The sequence below is a fragment of the Megascapheus bottae genome, chromosome 17 (genome assembly GCF_031878675.1).
Source record: "Megascapheus bottae isolate mThoBot1 chromosome 17, mThoBot2.hap1, whole genome shotgun sequence".
Lineage (NCBI taxonomy): Eukaryota > Metazoa > Chordata > Mammalia > Rodentia > Geomyidae > Megascapheus > Megascapheus bottae.
Window position 1 is genome coordinate 26,363,531 of NC_143525.1, and position 19,146 is coordinate 26,382,676.

The 19,146-nt window shown below is 51.3% G+C and overlaps 1 protein-coding gene across 1 annotated transcript in view; it reads right to left on the minus strand.

Annotated features, from left to right (window-relative positions):
* Positions 1-2,594: 2,594 nt before the first annotated feature.
* Rap1gap2 (RAP1 GTPase activating protein 2) overlaps positions 2,595-19,146 on the minus strand; it is a 129,482-nt gene continuing 112,930 nt past the window's right edge. The window contains exons 17-24 of the mRNA XM_090350397.1: positions 14,364-14,501; positions 13,200-13,318; positions 10,702-10,815; positions 10,306-10,423; positions 8,957-9,083; positions 7,191-7,267; positions 6,770-6,808; positions 2,595-6,004 (exon numbers count right to left, since the gene is read on the minus strand). Coding sequence (XP_090206523.1) covers positions 6,800-6,808; positions 7,191-7,267; positions 8,957-9,083; positions 10,306-10,423; positions 10,702-10,815; positions 13,200-13,318; positions 14,364-14,501 — 702 coding nt within the window. The 3' untranslated portion in view covers positions 2,595-6,004; positions 6,770-6,799. The remainder of the gene's footprint in view (positions 6,005-6,769; positions 6,809-7,190; positions 7,268-8,956; positions 9,084-10,305; positions 10,424-10,701; positions 10,816-13,199; positions 13,319-14,363; positions 14,502-19,146) is intronic.

Below are 19,146 nucleotides of genomic sequence, written 5' to 3' on the forward strand. Positions count from 1 at the left end.
CTCCACTCAGGGTCAGACTTGCATGGTGAAATGACAGCTGTCCAGCCTTCTCCAGCTACTCACTCAGCCTCTCAGGCCTTTCCCCTAATGCATTGCTCTTGTCTCAGTGCCTGCTCCTCAAAGGGCCTGAAACAGTGCTCTTGTAGGGACAGTCTCAAAATGACAGGTCTTTTTTCCTTCCTTCCCTGGACACTGTTGTGGATTTATGGGAAGATCTTAGAGGGTCATGGTGCCAGAGCAGGCAGCTCCTCAGCAAGGAACCATCGTGCCAGAGTTAAACAGGCAAAGGAGACTTTATTCCAAACAACTGCAACAGGAGAGGGGGGCTCGAACCCAATTCAACACTACCTACACAAGGAGAGATTCATAACCAGTTTTCAGAGTCAGCGATTTTTCTTAGATGAAAAGTTACTGGCAGAAATGCCGTTAGGTAACAAGGATAGACGTTGAGGACTGGTGGCTCGCACCTGTCATCCTAGTTATTCAGGAGGCTGAAATGTGAGGGTCATGGTTCAAAGTCAACCTCGGCAGGTGAGTCCCGGAGACTCTGCTCTCCAATTAACCACCAAAACGCTAGAGTGAAGCTGTGGCTCAAAGGGTGGGGTGCCAGCCTGGATGCCTAGACTAACAGGGGAGCTCTTAGCTCTTAGGGTGTTAACGCCCCCTCCTTCAGCCCTGTCCCACACAGGCAGAAAGCGTCCAGCCCTAATAAGGCTCCAGCCAGGGCCTCCCAGCTTCTAGGAAGAAAGGCTGAAGCAAGAAAAGAGCCACGCTGAGGCATGGGGTGTTGGTGGGAAAGACACAGCTTCACCTGCAGCCAGGAGAAGTGAGCAGATGGAATCCAAAACCAGCGAGCTGGAAAGCAAGGGCTCAGAGGAAGTTCTGCTCTTTGAGACTGCCACACCCAGCCCAGGAGGCTGCAGAAGGGGACTTTAGGACAGGGGTTCAAGCTGGGCAAAGAAATCACAGAACTATGGGGTGCAGTTCACCACTGCTTAACCGGCATCAGAGCATCTGACTGCCGGGAAATGATCTTCATTTTGAGGTCTGCCTAGCAGAGCTGGTTCACAAACTGAAATATGACTTTGGCCCATGAGTGAGCTGGTAATAATGAGTTGTTGAGATGATTAAATAAGACAGTAGTCAGTTCTGCTGACTTGTTTGATTGACTGACTGATTGATTGGCTGGTACTGAGGTTTGAACTCAGGGCCCCCTGAGGTCTTGCTTGCAAATCATAGTTACCCAGGATCAGAAAACCAAGTTCATGAAAAGACGCTGTTCTTTACCTTCAAATCTCTTCTAGGAAAATAAACGTATGGTGAGATCTTACTTCTAGATCTACCACCCCATGCAAAGAGACAAACGGCCATTCAAGAGGCAAAGGAAGATGGGAAGCGGAGCATGTCATCATGAGAGAATCTTTGAGGAAGTGATCTAGGAATTCAAAACAGAAAATGGGCAGAAGTGGTGAAAATGAGGAAGGAGACCACAAATCAGTGACTCACAGGGATCTCAAACTCACGCTCACAGAGGCTAAGCGAGGAGGAGTGAATAAAACACTGGAGGGGTGGGCAGCAGGGAGTTGGGGGTGCTGTGGTATAGTGAGATCTTACCCCAAAGGATAAACGCCACTGAGTTCTGACCAATTCATGCCTGAGAAGTAAATGATAACAGCATCTGGTTTGCTCAAGTCGAAAAATGAGATTTTATGTAAAATTGCTAGATGCTTCTTTTTAAAATTGTGACCTTTTTTTTTTAAGCATCAAGGAATGATTCATAGAAAAGTTTTAAATACTTTTCAATTTCACGTAACACATTTACTGGCTGGCTAATTTGCAACCTCCAGGGAATGAAAAAAATAACACCCAGACCTGGCCTAGAAAATTCCAATAAGTCTGAACGCTGATGGACACAAAATATGTTATTTATTGTCAATTTCTGCAAAGACACATTTAAGCAACAAAATATACATTTTGTCAACCTTTGAGAATTTGTTTTATACATTAACAAATACAAGGTGCTACCATAGCAATAAATTAAATGTACACTATTTACATTACATAGGCAGAGACCTACAAATCACCTCCTCACTAAGAGGAAAGAAAGAAAGGGCCACTTCCAAGCTACATGTCCTAGCTTCTAATCGCAGAAATCTCTGACACGACACGTCAGCACACCCCGAGCTGGGGGTCGGTAGGGGACACCGTGACAAAGGAGCATTGGCACACGTGCTAAGAAGCGGGGAAAGGGGCAGGTCACGAAGACGAGGGCAATGAAATTCCAGTCTTGCAGCCAAAACACCTTCACCCCAGGGCTGGTAAGGCACAGGGCAAAGCCACTGTCCCAGCAGGACGGGCTTAGCTGCGAGGGCTAAGAGGAGAGGGCACAGGGCTAGGATGGGCAAGGGACAGTGCAATACTCAGCAGCAACCCCACCCTGCACCAGGCTGTACAGTCTAACAAGCTGTACTAAGTGGTCCCTGCCCATGGGAAGGGGCAGCTGGAGGCTGGGGGTAGAGGAAGAACCACAGGTTCTAGGCTAGGTCCTTGCCCTCGAAGTCCTAAGATCTACTAGAACCCCAGCTGCTCCCCTCACAAGAGATGTCTTGTATGCTGAAAAACAAATGCAAAGGTAGTGTTTGAACTGGCACCATAAAGGGTCAGAGTGAGTACTATGAAACCGGCTATGGCCCCTTCCTTGTTTCTTGGGCCTGGGGCTTTATCAGCCATCTCTCAATTTTTATTTTCTATACCGGTCCTGCCGCTTGAACTCAGAGCCTGAGCGCTGTCCCTGAGTTTTTTCACTCAAGGCTAGTGCTCTATCACCACATCACCACTTCTAGCTTTTTTTTTTCTTTCTTTGAGTAGTTTACTGGAAATAAGAGTCATGTAGACTTTGCTGTCTGGGTTGGCTTCAAATCATGATCCTCAGATCTCCGCCTCCTGAGTAGCTAGGATGACAGGCGTGAGCCACCAGCAGCAGCTCCTAACCACCTTCACTTAAGGCAGGAGCTCAGCATGAGCTGGGCCCTGCATTCACCCCAGCACTGCAAACAGAAGGCAAAGGAAGGAAGAGGAAGGGAAAAGAGGAAAAAGAAAAGCAACCGTGAAGAAATGAAGAGCTATCGTTTCAACAAGGCAGCACAGGTGATAAATGCCATCTCGGCCTCGTCCCCTGCCTCTCCTGCAGACGGGAGCCGAAGAGCCCGGGTCCCTAGAGACCCCTGCCAGCCTTCCTTGCTCAAGCTGCACCTCCGGACAAGTTCTCCCCACTCCCTGCAGCCAGGGCTTCTCATCTGAATGATGGCATGGTTGGAGGAGATGCTAAAAGGAGCCTGAAGCATTGTGTGTGGAGAGAATGCCCACAAAGCTGAAGCCCAGAGCATGTTGTTTCCCAGAAACATCATCTGACTTTCCTCCACCTGGCCAGAAGCGTGCGCAGAGGCCTGCAGTCTCTCGGGGGTGGGGTGGGGGTGGGGGTAGGTTCTATCTGCTCTTAAGCATCAACAGAGCTGGAGGTATCTGGGGACCCAATGACTCCCAGAAAGTGGAATCTCTCCATTGAGTAAGGAGAGCAGCCCCTCGTGGAGGTCACTGTAGAAACGACACCTCCCCCACCAAAAAACCCCAACATGAGCACCATCTCCACGAGTCCACTCTGCAAGGGTTCAGGCCCCACAGGAAGAACAGGAAAGGTATTTTGTACCCAAGCACTGGGGTGACTTCAGCTGCTGCCCCAGTTCAGAGGAGGGAAGGGGGATGGACAGATGGGGGTGGAGGGCCTTCCTGTTTGCCTTCCAGCCCTGGAATCTCAGCCAGTTTGCCAGCACACACTCTGGACACTAGGAGGCGGACTTCCTACAGCAAACAAGGCATGACCCAGAGGCATGGCCTTCTCGTAAGCGCACCCCAACAGTAAACCACATTGCAGCCTCTCAGCTCCTCCGAACATACCCAGGCATCCTGTCCACCAGCCCAGAAGCAGGAGCCATAGGGAGAGCAGCCAGATCAATAGAGATGGGGGTATGAAGTTCCCAAATAAGACAGACCCTGATGCTGCAGATAGGGCACAACCACCAAGCAACTATAAACCTTAGGTGCCCAGAGAGGCAGGCCAGGACTCCGAACTCCAGAGAAAACGCCCATCCTATCCTCTGACCTTTCAGGTGCCTCAGGAGCCCGGCCTGTGTCCCTAGACCACAGCCAAGCTAGTGGGACCGCTGTACTGAGCAACACAGATGTTTCCTTGATCTTCTCACAAAGCTGGCCAGACTAGCACTTCACATCAGCCCAGATCCCATGCAGGGTGCAGGAGTGGTAGCCTCAGCTGGCATATAGGAACCAATGTGGTTTTCTGCCCTGACAGCTGAAGCAATGGGACGGTGGTTGGAGCAGTCCTATTTCTGTGCCTGGCCTGGGAATGGGTCCTGTTCCCTTCCTCTATAAAGCGCCTCACTGGAGATCTTGTCACCTGCTCATCTGAGCAGGAAGTGAGCTGGTGTTGCCCCAGCAGCCTGTGAGCACTTGAAGCTGCAGGATCTCTGGGTGTCTGCTCTTCAGACTGCATTTAACTACACCCAGTGACACAAATCCCCTGCAGACCGGGGCAGGAGAGAAGCCAGAGGGCCTACAGCTGGAAATGGGCTTAAGAGGAGGTTGAGGGCTCAAGCCCCCAGGCACGGGCAAAGGTCGCAGTAACCAAGAATGGCCCCCTTCCCAAGGCTGTACTGGATCCCCAGTGGAGGCCAGACACACAAAGCTGCACAAGGATGGGGGGACTGGTGGCTCACACCTGTAATCTGAGCTATAGGGGGAGCTGAGAACAAAATGATTGTCATTGTACCAGGCCAGCCTGGGCAAAAACGTTCATGAGGCCCTGTTCCACCGACAGCTCTGGGTTCAGTGACACCTGCCAGTCTTCCCAGGTGGCATGGGAGGCTGGGATTGGGGAGATCACAGATCTAAGCCAAAGCCCACAAGCTCTATCTCCACAGAGGGAAGCTGGCTGCAACCGGTGACCAGCAATGACAAGAAGCTGAATGCGGGCAAGATGACATCCGAAGGGGAGGGGAGGAGGACAATGCTTGCTTAGGAAGCAAGAGTCTATCTCAACACTAACCACAAAAAAACAGGGCTGGAGGCATGGCCCAAGTGGAAGAGCCCCAGCCTAGCAAGCATGAGGCCCTGAGTTCAAACCGTAATGCCATCAAATTAAAAAAAATGCTGGGACATTGTGTCCTCCTCATCTATGTCCAACCCACACACACTGGGCTGACCGGAACCTGCCGAGTCCTCCCTGCCACACCTCTCCCTCTCACTAGGCAGTGGGTTGAAACAACTGTGTCTTTCCTTGAACTCTGAAACCAGAAGAGCCCAGGATGCTGGTGAACCCTCAGTCCCCAATGTGTTCCCAGCACTGGCTCATTTGCTCTCATTCGTGATGCCCAGATCTGGCTCTGAGCTTCTCCCTGCTCCAGAGATGCAAGAGCTATGGAGGATGGCCTGGAGGATGCTGGGAATCCCAACTCCTAGGAAAGCAGCCACTCAATGTATGGTTGGTGGCAGAGCCACATTTGGGATGGCACTGCCCTGTGGCCAGATCCCCCACACCTGTGGTCACCTCTGCCCTCTCCCTTATGGCTGCCTCTTGTCTCTGAGGCAAATGGGCTCCCTAGTCTGTGGCTAAGCCCCAGGCGACCTATGCCACCCCCAACACCCCTCCCTTCAACTCTATTTCCTGCAGACACAACAAGATGACAAATGACCCAGACAGACGTCACATGGACAGTCAGGGGCAGGGGGCCTCCAGGAAAGAGGCCTTGTCCAGAGACGGGGAGGGGGAAAGTATGTGAGGGTTGGAGGAACCGGCAGGAAGGGATGTGGGGCAGATAGCTGGTCTGCTGGGCAGGTGGCTGATGGGCCGGCGGACCTGTGGGCAGAGTAGTGGACAGCGCCCCCAAATGGCTGGAACAGGAGCCTTCTGTAGGACTGAATGGAGGTTTTCCTGGAGGAGACATGAGGAAGAAGACACTGAGCAAGTACTTGGTAAAGGAAGGACTGAGCACAAATGCAGGAAGAGTGGGGTACAGCCCCATGACCTCAGGATGAGAAGGGGACCAAACACGAGGCTTCCCATAGTTGAGTATACACATTACTTTGGCGAGCAGAGTCTTAAAGGCCCTGGTGGATAGAGGAGGTAAATGGCCGCATTCCCACTCCCTTCCTTTTTTTTTTTTTCCCATACAGGTTTAACATCAAGAAGGATCAGCTGCGACTCTCCCCTTGGTCCCATCTGTGACTCAAAGCCCTAGAGCCCCAGGGGAAGAGCCACACAGTGGCTTGGAGTGGGCTCTGCTGAAGCCTCCCCAGGGCCAGGCTTCCGTGTGAGCCTGCGTGCAGGGAGGACACACTCCAGCTTGGAGCCAAACACTCAAGCAGGGAGACAGGCTGGCTTGAGAACCAAGGAAGCAAGCTGGTAAACTGAGGAATTCCTCCCTTCAGGGAAAGAAATGGGCTCTGAGGTATGTACTACCCCTTCTGCCAGCTGGAACCATACTCCATGTTGGGGTTGGGGGCCATTTATTGTGAGTCCCAGCCACACTCAGGTATCTCCCTCTTCCCTCCACAGCCCTGCGGGAGCCCATTGGAAAAACTTCTGGGATGAGACCAGTCTGTGCCCAACCCAGCTGGCTATGTCAGATCATAAGGCCACCAGCTCTTAAGGGACACATTCTCCACTCGAAGCCACTGTAGGACAAACCACACTCACCTTACACAGGAGAAGGGATCCTTTTTCACATTAATGGCCCTGTTTCAAGAAACATCCGTGCAAGAGATTTTAAGAACCAGACAACTGTCAGCTCCCCCTGTCGTTTCTGTGGAGGGTTTCTAATGATAGGGGGAGTTCTGGAAGGGATCCTGGGGGACCCAGGAGCAGCAACTATGGGACCCTGTCTGAACCATGTGGGGTATTGACAACCTCCTCCCAGATCTGACCAGAGCTCTCCTTCCCCTGTATCTTCAAGGGACCCCTCCCCTCTTATGAGAGAGGCTGCCCCCTCCAGTCTCCCTCTCTCCTGTCCTGCCTCCCTCAATAGGAAAGAAAGCCTGCATTGAAGGAAGCTGGGGAGAGGGACATGGAGCATTTTTCCTCTGCACCCTCCCCACACACCCCTGCACTGAATCCTTACCGAGCTGGAGCCAGAGTGACTGAGCTTATCAAAGCGAAATTTCAGGTTTGACCTCGGGGAGTTTCTGTTTTTGGCATCTATGAAAAGAAAACCCAAGGAAAGGAGGTCACTTGAGCTGAAGAGGGAGCTTCCTCAGGACACGCCGCTGACCAGGACCCACTCTCAGCCAGCGCCCAAACTCATACAAATGTCACGGGCCAGTGATGGAACCCAGCCATAGATTTCTCTTTTTTTTTTTGGCAAGTCCAACAAAGAAAGTCCCACATTTGAACTCATGACTTCGTGCTTGCCATGAGGACAACTCCACTGCTCAGTCATGGCCTCCAACTCTTTCCTGCACTGCTTTTTGAGACGAGGTCTCATTTCCTGCCTGAGTGTGTACCTGGACACCATTCCACCTCTCTGAGGCTTGTACAATGACAAGTGTGCCCCAGCACACCTGGTGTCTTTCCATTGGGATGGAGTCTCGTGGACTTTTCATCTTGGGCTGGTTTAGAACTACGATTCTCCCAATCCAGTTTCCTGTGGAGTTTAGGATGACAGTTGCATGTTGCTGCACCCAGTTTATAGACTGAAAAAGCAATTTCATGAGCGTTTCTGCCCAAGTTGGCCTCAATAACGGTCCTCCCATTCTGGGCCTACCAACTAGCTGGGTTCGCAGGTGTGAGCCACTATCATCTGGCTCCAAGTCATTTTAAAAAATAAATTATATGGGCTTACAAGTAAGTAAATTATATTCAAGAAAACGCATCATTCATCATTTCCTCTCACATGCATTGCACCAGAAAAGCAGAATATACTACGGGAATGAGCTGTGCATCCGCAGTCCCACCCCAAGCCAAGTTTAAGGCTGTCCCAGCTTGAGGTCAGCCACAGAAAGAGAACTGACGCCACTCAACCAGGGCTTCATTTACTGCTTTGTCTCAACTCCAGCAGTTAATGGAGATGGGCACCTGTGGCTCTCACATATAATCCTAGCTACTCAACAAGCTGAGATCTGGAGAACCCAGGTTTTATAGCCAGCTGGGGCAGAAAAGTTCTCAGGATTCCATCTCCAAATTAACCAGCAAAAAGCCAAGCTGGCAGTTTGGCTCCAGTGGGAGAGTTCCAGGCAAACACACAAAGACAACTGCTTTCCCTGACACCTCGTGACCCGTCTGGTACATCCTATATCCTTGACACCCTTCCCTGTCCTCTGGCCACTCTCTGTGTCTGTGCAGGGCCCCTTCTGTGCCAACTCCTACCGATCCTTCCTGCCATCAGTACAGAGCTACCAAAGTGGTCTTCCTCCATGCCACACAGTGCTTCTCCACTGAAGATCCTCAGCCAGCAGGGTAAGGCCACAAACCTCTCCAGATCTCCAGGCAGCCCATCCGTGGCAACTGGAGCCTTTCTCCTCTTCATGCCTCCCCAGCTCCTGCTTCACTGACCTTGCACGACCCTCCATGCTGTCCTGTCCCCAGTGTTATCTAGTCCATCCTGGGGCTAGCATCCCTGGGTAAGTGTAGGGTGGGGCGAAGGGGCAGCCAAGAACACTCCTAGTTCTAACCACACAACCCAAGCTCCTCCCCTATAGGATCCTCCTTCAAAGGACTCAGTTCTCTGTGCCTCAGTTTCCCCATATGTAAGGAGAAGTTAAGAGCTTGGCTTTTTAAAACTTCATAGACAGAAGTGACGTAGCAGAGGTCCGGGGCTAGCCAGCCCGGGACGCTGTGTCCTGAGGACAGCATTCGGGCCCTGGGACCACCTGCCCAGCCTCCACTTACCTGTGGGACTCCGGCTCATGATGATGGGGGTGGCAGCAGCCCCCAGGCTGGGGCTCTCGCTGCTTGGGGACGGGCTGTAGACAAACACCTCCTGCTTGAAGGGCGAGGTTGTGGACGGCTGGCTGCTCTGAGGAGAGAGGCCCAGTGAGTAGGGCCAGCACATTGGCTGTCCGGGGCGGGGGGGGGGCCAGATAGACCTGAGAGAGACCCTGCCAGCCTGGGCAGCTGCTGCTCCCTACCTGTCCACCCCTACTCTCTCCTTTCTGCTGCCCCAGCCCTGGCACCAGCCTTCTCTTCCCCTCCATGTATGGCCTCTGCCACAGTCCCCTGGGGCCTCAGCCTTGTCTCCTCTCAAGCCAGGGTCCCATGGCAGGGACAGCATCCAGACTGGCCCAGGCCCTCCACTGAGAGACACCCCCACACTCAACCACTGCCCCTCTAGGCAGTGACCGCTGCCTGGACCACCTGTTGCCCATGGCACTATTTTTTTTAAAGATTTTATTAACACTGATTTTTTATATAATATTTCAAATGTCAAATTTAATAAACAAGTATTCAAGAATAGGCTGTATTCAATCATTGGCACATAAATTTAAGAACAAAATTACAATTAAGCTGAGAGTTCATATGCCATAGATACATATTGATCTATATATCAATGTCTATATATCCCATCCTAGATTTATATGTCTATATAGTTGTATTTATATCTCTCAGTTCATGTCAATGACCTTGAGTACTCCAGTATTGAGTCATCACTTTGTACTGTTTGGATCTAATATCCACATATCAAGGAGACCGTGCGCCTTTTGTTCCTTTGGTCTTGACTTATCTCAACATGATCTGCTTTAGTTCCATCCACTTCCCAGAGAATGCCATTATTTTTTCTTGTCTGGTGGCCATGTAGAATTCCATTGTACATACATACCACATTTTTTTTGCCAGTCCTGGGCTGAACTCAAGGCCTGAGCACTGTCCTTGGACTTTCTCAAGGCTAGAGCTCTACCACTTGAGCCTCAGCACCACTTCCAGCTTTTTTCTATGTATGTGCTACCGAGGAATCAAACCTGGGTCTTCATGCATGCTAGGCAAGCTCTCTACCACTAGGCCAAACTCCCAGCCCTGTACTACATTTTTTGCATCCATTCATCTGTAATGGGGCATCTGTGTTGTTTCCATCACTTGGCTATTGTGAATAGTGCAGTGATGAACATGGCTGGGCAGGTGTCCTTATCATATCCTGGGTTATGATGCTCATGGTAGATGACATGGCACTATTCTTAATTAAAGCCATATGGAGCCAGCTAGGTCCCTGAGTGCTGTCACCAGGCTGGACAAGGCACACCTACCCCACTGTCACACTCCTCCATGGCCTCTCCCTCTCCTGCGGTGCTGCTGAAGCTGCTGGTGCTAGAGGAGGAGCGGGAGATGTTGGCACGACCATTCTCTTTCAACTTCATGAAGGGCCTGCAGGAGATAGGGCACAAGGCAAGCAAGCCCTGGTCAGCAGGCACCAAGATCTTCTCAGGCCTCAGGCCCTCCCTAGACCTGCTGGCCAAACAAGCCCAGTGGAGATTGAAGTTTGCCCACCGTGGCTTCCTTTATGTTCTAGAGAGTTCCAGAAAGTTCCAGAGACAAGAAGTGTCACTCTCTGTTTGCCTGGAGGCATAAGGGCACCCGCCATTCAGGGCTTCAAATAGCAAAAGCCAACCTTCCCCTGTTCCTCCCCTACCCCACACTCTTACTTCTCTTTATTGGGGCAGATTTCTGGTGAGCTGGGGTTCGATGAGGTCTCAGACTTTATCTCCTGAGAAGAATGTCCTCCATCAGGGGTCTTTGGGGTACTGGAGGCGCTGTCACTGTGGGAAGGGATGGGAAGAGGAGTGAGGTCATGGAGGAAGCCCCCAGTTCCAGGTCTACCTTAGTCTCCAGACAGAGCCCTGACTGCAGGGTCCCATGCCTTCAACAGGTTGTGGGTGCTCGGACCATGGGAGCTGCCTGGCTCGCTGCAGCAAAGGCCACACCAGGTTCGGAAGTGAGTCCTGAATCACCAAACCGCAACTCTGGCTTGATGGCATGCATGCCCAGTGTTGACCCTGTGCTGGCTGGAGGGGACATGATGGCTCTGCCGTTGAGGCACTACTTTATATAATTGCATAGTATGCATGCATAGTATGCATGGCACACAACTCATCTAGTGAGAGTGGACAATCACCACAATCTAATTTTAGCATGCCTCAAAGGATCCCGGGCCCTGTGTACAATCATTGCCCCCACCCCTGACCCTGTGGACTCACCTGCCCTAGACTTTTCATGGAAATGGGATCATACACTATGTTATGGTCTTTGCACCTAGGTTCTTTCACTTGCATAGTATTTTCAAAGTTCACCGACATTGTAGCCTGCATTAGGCCCTCAGCTATCTGTACTGCAAAAATATTTAGTACTTTATAGACAGAATGCATTTTATCTATCTAGCCATCACGTAATGAACGCCTGAATGGCTTCTACAATGCCGCAGAAAATGTGAACTAGTTGGGCTAATTTTGTTGGTTTTTTTTGCTCGTGTGTGTGTGTGTGTGTGTGTGTGTATGTGTGTGTGTGTGTGTGTGTGTGTGTGCGTGTGTGCATGTGTGTGCCAGTTCTGGGGCTTGAGGTCTGTCCCTAGGATGGAGCTCTGTCTCTAGGATAAAGCTCTACCACTTGAGCCACATCTCCACTTTCGGCACTGGAGATTGAGATTCTCATGAATTCTCCCGCCTAGGCTGGCTTTAAACTGTGATCCTCAGATCTCAGCCTCCTGAGTGGCTAACATTATGGGATGAGCCTCGAAGAATCTGCCCTACAGGTTTGTTTTATTTTAATTTTTGGTGCCAGTGTTGGGGCCTGAACCCAGGGCCTGGACACGGTCCCTTAGTTTCTTTTGCTCTACCACTTCAACTATAGCTCCACTTCAGCTTTTCTTTCCTTCTTGCTTGCTTGCTTGCTTTTTTTGGTAGTTTAGTACAAGTAAGAGTCTCACAGACTTTATTGCCCAAGCTGCCTTTGGACCACAATCCTCAAATCTCAGTCTCCTGAGTAGCTAGGATTATAGGCGTGAGCCACCCGCACCCTGCTGTTCGATTTTTTTTCATGGGCCATTGCTTTATCCTCTTGGGCCTATAACTAGGGATGAAATGATTGGCTCCTAGGGCAACTGTTTAGCCAGAATGCTTTCCAAAGCATTTGCACTATTTTAGACTCCCACCAGCAGTGAACAAGGGCCTCTATGTCTCCACATCTTCTCTAACAATTTTTTTTTTTTTGCCAGTCCTGGGCTTGAGCTCAGGGCCTGAGCACTGTCCTTGGACTTTCTCAAGGCTAGAGCTCTACCACTTGAGCCTCAGCATCACTTCCGGCTTTTTTTCTGTGTATGTGGTACCGCGGAATCGAACCCGGGTCTTCATGCATGCTAGGCAAGCACTTTAACCACTAGGCCAAACTCCCGGCCCTCTAACAATTTTTATGATGTGTCTTTTTTTTAAAATGATAGCTGCCCTGGAGATACTCCGGGCCTCGCTGCACTTATGACAAAGTAGCAGATGAGCTGTCAGCCCCTGTGAACCACTTTTCCAGATTTGTCCACACATCTGGAACAAATGCAATTTCTTTCTTCCTGGAGATGGGGGGTCCCACCCTCTGCAGACTCTGCTCTGCTCCCCCCTCTTCCCAGTTGTCACCAGCTCTGTCCTCCACCTTGGACACTGGGGTTCCACACCTTCTCCCAGCTGCCTTTACCCCACACCTCCATCCCGATGCTGCCCTGCTCGCCTTCTCCAATCACGGCCTTTCTCGGGAGCCGAAGAGCTCAGTATCCCTGCTGGTTGACGGGGCACACCCGAACACAGAATGTGTAAATCCCTGGGTTTCATCTCCAGCACAGGGGATGGGGAGGCGGGCAGGAGACAAACATGCATGCGTGAATGAGCATTGAAAGAGAAGGCAAAGAAAGACAGGCCTGAGTCACAATGCTGCAAACACAACTTTGGAATTGCATGCTGGGAATGGTCAACTAGACTCTGAGGATAATAGCTGCATGGGTGATGGATGTGCAAACTGCTGGAAGTGTGCGTGTAGAGTGGGGATGTTGAGGAAAGCCATCTCCCCATGCTGAGAAAAGATGTCCCCATGCTGTGCACAGCCATCAAGAAGGAGAATGCTGACAGCCCCCACAGCTGGGTGGAATTGGGCTCCTGACAGTTACCATCGTGTCCGGCTGTCCCCTGGGCCTTCAGAGCCTGTGTGCAGGCGAGGGAAGAGCCCCGATCGCCTCTTGATGGGGCTCCGAGACTGGTTCTTCACGGTGGCCGCTGCCACGGGAGGCTGCCGATAAAACCACCAGAGTGAGTCCACACCCCCAGCCCAGGTCCTCTTCCCTCCCTTCTCTGGCCTACACCTGGTTCCTGGGCTGGGGTGGAGGCCCAGAAAACAGAACACAGCTGATGCCCTGGAGCTTGGTCATTCACAGCCCTTTTTCTGGGTTCTTATGCTAATCCTTTGGCCTCAGGTACTGATCCAGTGAAGAGGAGCAGAGTTTTGGGACTAGCACATTGAAGAAAGTCAGGAAGATCTAGGGGTCACAGACTGAGAACCCCAAAGCTAGAGAGCCCTTAGAATGGCCTACTTCACTGAACTAAAAAGAACCAGACAGCAGGGAGACTTTGGTTAAGGTCAACTAGCAAATCACTGGCAGAATGAACAGCTGGATGCAGGCAGTCATTATAATCACATCAGTTCTGTTTCCTTGACTGCCAGCCCCAGGTGCAAGGCCAGTCAGCCGCGCCCGCAGACCCCAGGGCCCTCTTTCCTGGGGATCTGTGTCCACAGGAACAGAGAGGATAAACTGACTGGGGCAGACCTGTCTGTCATCCCAGATCTTCTGTTTCTCTGAGAGGCCTTTAGCGAGGTTCTGAACCTCTCTGAGAGCCTCCTTTTCCTCCAGTGTGGAAGGCAGACCGCTTTAGCGCCTACCCCAGACAGCTGTCAGGAATCAGACAAGATTAGTCTGGGTCTAAGCTAGGGTAGCTACTATGAACAACAACCAACAAGTCACCCAAGTTCAGATCCCAAGTCCACAGGGAAATGCACCCCGGACCACTCTGCCAGGATGGGCCAGAGAAGGCCCAAATGTCAAGGAAGTTCAGGGAAGAGGATGAGGGACTGGTAACCTATCCTGACACCAAGGCCCCCTGAGAGGGAAGCCTTGTTTCAGAGGGCAGAGGCTCGGCCACACCCCAAGCAGCCTCAGTTTCCCTCTATCACCCAGCTTGCCCTCCTCAAGCCAAACATTGGATGGGGGTGTACTTCCTCCGATAGTTTTGGGGGGAGCCCTCCTCCAGCCCCAGGGGTCCAGGCCCACCACACTCACGGAGAAGGTGGCCTTGGTGAGCTCCATGCTGTTGTGGACGATGCCTCCGCTGAGGCTGCCAGGGAGGCCCCCGCCATGCATCTTCCTCTGGCTGCCCACCACGGTCTCCATGGAGTGGCTGCGCACACGGATGGCCCTCTGTGGGACGGGGTGGGGAGAAGCAAAGGCTTTCTCTGGGTGACTGTCCCCCGCATGTATGTGCAAGTGCACACACGCACATAAGCATGCCTGTGTGTGGATATGCAATACACACACACACACACACACACACACACACACACACACACCCCATGTGCCAGCTGACAGTTATCTCTGCAGGAAGAATCAATCCTTCTTCCCTCTGAGACACCCAGGAAGAGCTGCATCTACAACACACGATGGTCCCTGGAAAACAGCACACACAGCATACATAATATTCCCAGCCCTCCCTAGGAAGAAGTGTCCAGGCTCAGGAATGGCCCAGAGCCTTATCCTGCCTGCCTTTCTATCTTGACAATCAGAGAAGAGTCACAAAGCACATTTGCAACTGGAGATGAGATGCCAAGAATGAGGCACAAACCCACTAGTTTCATAGCCCCTAGGGTCATCCAGCCCCTCACTTCTGAATCAAAGATGCCTCTGGGGGTGAAGTCATCACCCCTCCACTCTCTGGACCATAGAATGGTTGCCTAGCAACAGTGTTCCTGTGACAAGGTTGCACCAGCCAGCACGTGTGATTCACATCACCACCCAAGCATCAGAGCCGCACAACCCTTGGAAACACTAATGACAGGATACTGGCACAGCCTTGGATAACAAAGCTTTCCTCAACGAGGTAAAGCTCCATAAATCTCAGCATTTTTATGCTCCTCAGGCCCTCTGGGGCAGTCACCACCATTAGAGCCCTCAACAATGGCTTCCCAAGCTCACCATTTACGCTGCTCTGCGATGAGCGGTCTGTCGCCTATGAAGGAACCAGGGTGGGTTAGGAAGCCCTGAGGATCCAGGTTAGGATCCTGCCTAGTCTATTGAACTTCACACAATCACACCAAACTCTCTCAATACCGGGCTTCCAGGACAAGAAGTAGGTAAGGGACGCTTGGAGACCGGGGTGCTGAGATGGCTCCGATCTGGGAGGTCTCTCTGAGTCCCGGAACAAGGACTTCTGCTCCTTTCAGCATGGAAAATGCAGGAGAGAAGGTGATCATTTGAACTCACACATTGTGGTTCCAAGGACAAAACCTGAGTTCTCTCATTAGATCATAAATGGAAGTGAGGACCATCCTGGTATCACAACTTCTGGTCTCAGGAGAAAAGTGAGGAGGGATGGAGATGTCAAAGGCTGGGTTTGGGGGTTCCATTTGGCCAGCAAGTTTCACCCACCATCACTGGTGCTACTCAGGCCACCCTGCCTGGTGTCTTGCAGGGACCCTCTACACCCAACTGTGATGTCTGTCACCTTTCCTGCCACTAGGGGTCAGAGCAGACCAACACGTTTACCAGCCTAGGCCCTCAAAGGCTGAGAGAAATTCAGCCTGACATCTTTGGGCTTGCCACAGGCCTTGTTCCTCCTCCTCCATTCCGTATTATGAGCTCCGCGGATAGCTCAGTGTGTCTCGAAAGGTGGCACACACGTGCTTTACATCCACATCACATGGATCTCACCACGTGTTTATTGCACGAGTTCATGGCCTGGAGTCTAGGGATCAATGCCTCTCAAAGGTGAGTGTGTCTAATGTGCGTCTCCTTTATGATGAACACGTTCCACTATGAGTCCCACAAATATGTCCACAGGCCCCCAAGGCTGCGATACTGATATCACAACCCACCTCTTATGCTGCACAAACAGCTCTGAATTGAGCAACTTCCTGTAAAAGCTTAGTTTTTTGCCGTGTGTGTGTGTGTGTGTGTGTGTGTGTCTGTCTGTCTGTCTATCTGTCTGGTCCTGGGGCTTGAGCTCAGGACCTGAGCACTGTCCTTGGGCTTTCTCAAGGCTAGCACTCTACCACTTGAGCCTCAGCACCACTTCCAGCTTTTCTATGTATGTGGTACTGAGGAATCTAATCCCGGTTTTCGTGCATGCTTGGCAAGCACACTGGGCCAAACACCCGGCCCCCAAAAATGGAAGAAGAGAGAGAGAGAGAGAGAGAGAGAGAGAGAGAGAGAGAGAGAGAGAGAGAGAGGGAGGGAGGGAGGGAGGGAGGGAGGGAGGGAGGGAGGGAGGGAGGGAGGGAGGGAGAGAGAGAGAGAGAGAGAGAGAGAGAGAGAGAGAGAGAGAGAGAGAGATTGATTTTCATTTAAGGGCAAATTCAAACTTTAAAAGTGTTGGTAGGACAGGCAGATTCCCAAAATCTCTTCAAACAGCTCGGTTTGAAAAGCAGGACACACACTGGTCTGTGTGGCACAGAGGACAGCTTCAATCACAGCCAGCGGAACTGCCAAGAGATATAACAGGCTACTCCACAGGACACAAAGCCCGGGACAGCAGAGCCTAGGGCCATGGCGAGGCTGTTTTCTGGGGCACAAAGCTTCCTGGCCCACCACAGTGGGGAAGGACCTGTCCCCAGGGGAGGTTAGGGGACAGATGGTAAGGGCCCTCTCAGCCCTGACTGAGCATTCTACTCAGGTTCCTACCTTCCTGGGAGCTGGGAACTTTCATTGGAAGGGAAGTCAACATGCAAATTTTGTTACTGGGTCAATTCCATGAACAACACCCATCATTCTGATACCACAGCCCTGCCTAAGGAAAACCAAATCTATAGCTGGGCAACTGGCTGGGATCCTAGCTACTCGGGAGGCTGAGACCTGAAGATCTCAACCTAGCCCAGACAGGAACGCCCACGAGACTCGTATCTCCAATTACCTACCAGAAAACCAGAAGTGGCATTGTGGCTCAAAGTGGTATTGAGCAAGAAAGCTCAGGGATAGTGACCAGGCCCTGAGTTCAAGCCCCACAAGTGACTCCCCCTGCCCCAGAAAAAAAAAGAGGGGGGGAACTAAAGACAAATTCCTGAGCAGAGCCAGAGTCAGGCCTACACCATCCCCCTTCCATTTCACCTGACCTTCCCATACCTCACCCCAACCATGAGACCAAGAGGACAAGGGCAAAAGGAAGACCACTGTGTGCCCCAGCTGGGAGGAGAAATGAGCTGGCCACAGCCACTAGGGCTATGTAGGCTCCCTTGGCATGCCTGACTGTGACAGTCCCCACCCCACAGTAAGACCCTGAAGACAAGCATGAAGGTGGAATGAAGAAGCAGGTCTTCTGTCTTCAGCCAAAATTTCAAGGATTTAGAGGTGAGAAGAACCCTTTGGCATCCAGGCTCAAACACAAGTCATGAGAAAGTCTTAAAGGCTGTCCTCTCTTAGAAACCCCTCTAGGAAAGCCGGGTGCGGTGGCTCATGCCTGTAATCCTAGCTACTCAGGAGGCCACAAAAAGACCGAAGACTCTTATCTCCAGTTAACCTCTAGAAAACCGTAAGTGGGGCTTGGCTCAAGGGTAGGGCTGGCTCAAGGATAGAGCTGAAGAGCTCAGGGATAGCACCCAGGCCAAGTTCGAGCCCCATGACCCACAAGAGAAAAAAAAAGAAAAAGAACAAGAAACCTCTCTAGGAATATGCCAGGTGCCACAGAGTCAAGGTCACTCCCAGCAGAGGCAGGTCACTGGACACGTGGCTGTAGGCCACATGTATTGAGTGCGTACACCATCTCATTTATTAGATATCATAAGCCTCAGTTCCTCAGTCTACAAGCTGGTCTAGGTTATCAAAATGTTTGAAACTTGAAATTTTTACTGTTGATGCTAAAATAAAAATTTTTTTTAAAATAAACAACAACAACAGGAAACTCAAGTGACTACCACTTTGTTCAATGTCCAAAAAATAGAGCATTAGCCAGGCTCCGGTGGCTCACGCCTGTAATCCTAGCTGCTCAGGAGGCTGAGATCCGAGGACTGAGGCTTGAAAGTCCATGAGAGTCTTCTCTCCAATTAACTACCAAAAAGCCAGAAGTGGAGGTGTGGCTCAAGTGATAAAGTGCCAGCTTTAAGCAAAAAAGCTAAGGGACAGCATCCATGCCCCAAGTTCAAGCCCACATGCCTGTGTTCTCACACAATCACAACCCTCCCCGCCCCACCCGCCCAGAATTGATGGTTCTACACAAATCACATTTCCTGCGGGATGTGGAGTATTAGGCGTCAATGGCCTGCTGATCTGCCAGTCCCCAGTCCGTTTCCCTACTACCCCGCCACACACATACCCCACTCTCACCAACCTGGCTCCCCTATCCTCCTCAGTTCATTTTCTCCCTCAGCCCTCTTGAATCTTGATTCCTCAGTGTATCCTACTTCACTTTGGCTGTCACCATCCTTCAGGACAGAAACTAATATGCCAGGAATCTCCCACCAGCCTGGACACGCAGCCTGGCTCTGCCCCTCCTCATGAGGAATGTTGGCAGCTGGCTCCAGCCAGGGCCAGCAGAGCCATGGCTCACACTCAGAGATCCAGCCTGCCCACGCCCAGGATCCCAGCACGTGTGGGATGCTAGTAAGGAGTATCAGATAGCTGTGAAGAGCATGAGTTTTTGAGTCCAGGAAACTGGAATTCAACTCTGTCTCCAGGGCAACTGGGGGCAAATTATTTAGTCCCTGTGAGTTTTCTTTTCCTCTCATATACATGTACCTCTCTAATTATTAAAATTAAGCCTAAATTATTTTTTTTGCCAGTCTTGGGGCTTTGAACTCAAGATCTGGGCACTGTTTTGAGCTTTTTCAAAGCTAGTACTCTACCACGTTAGCCATAGCAC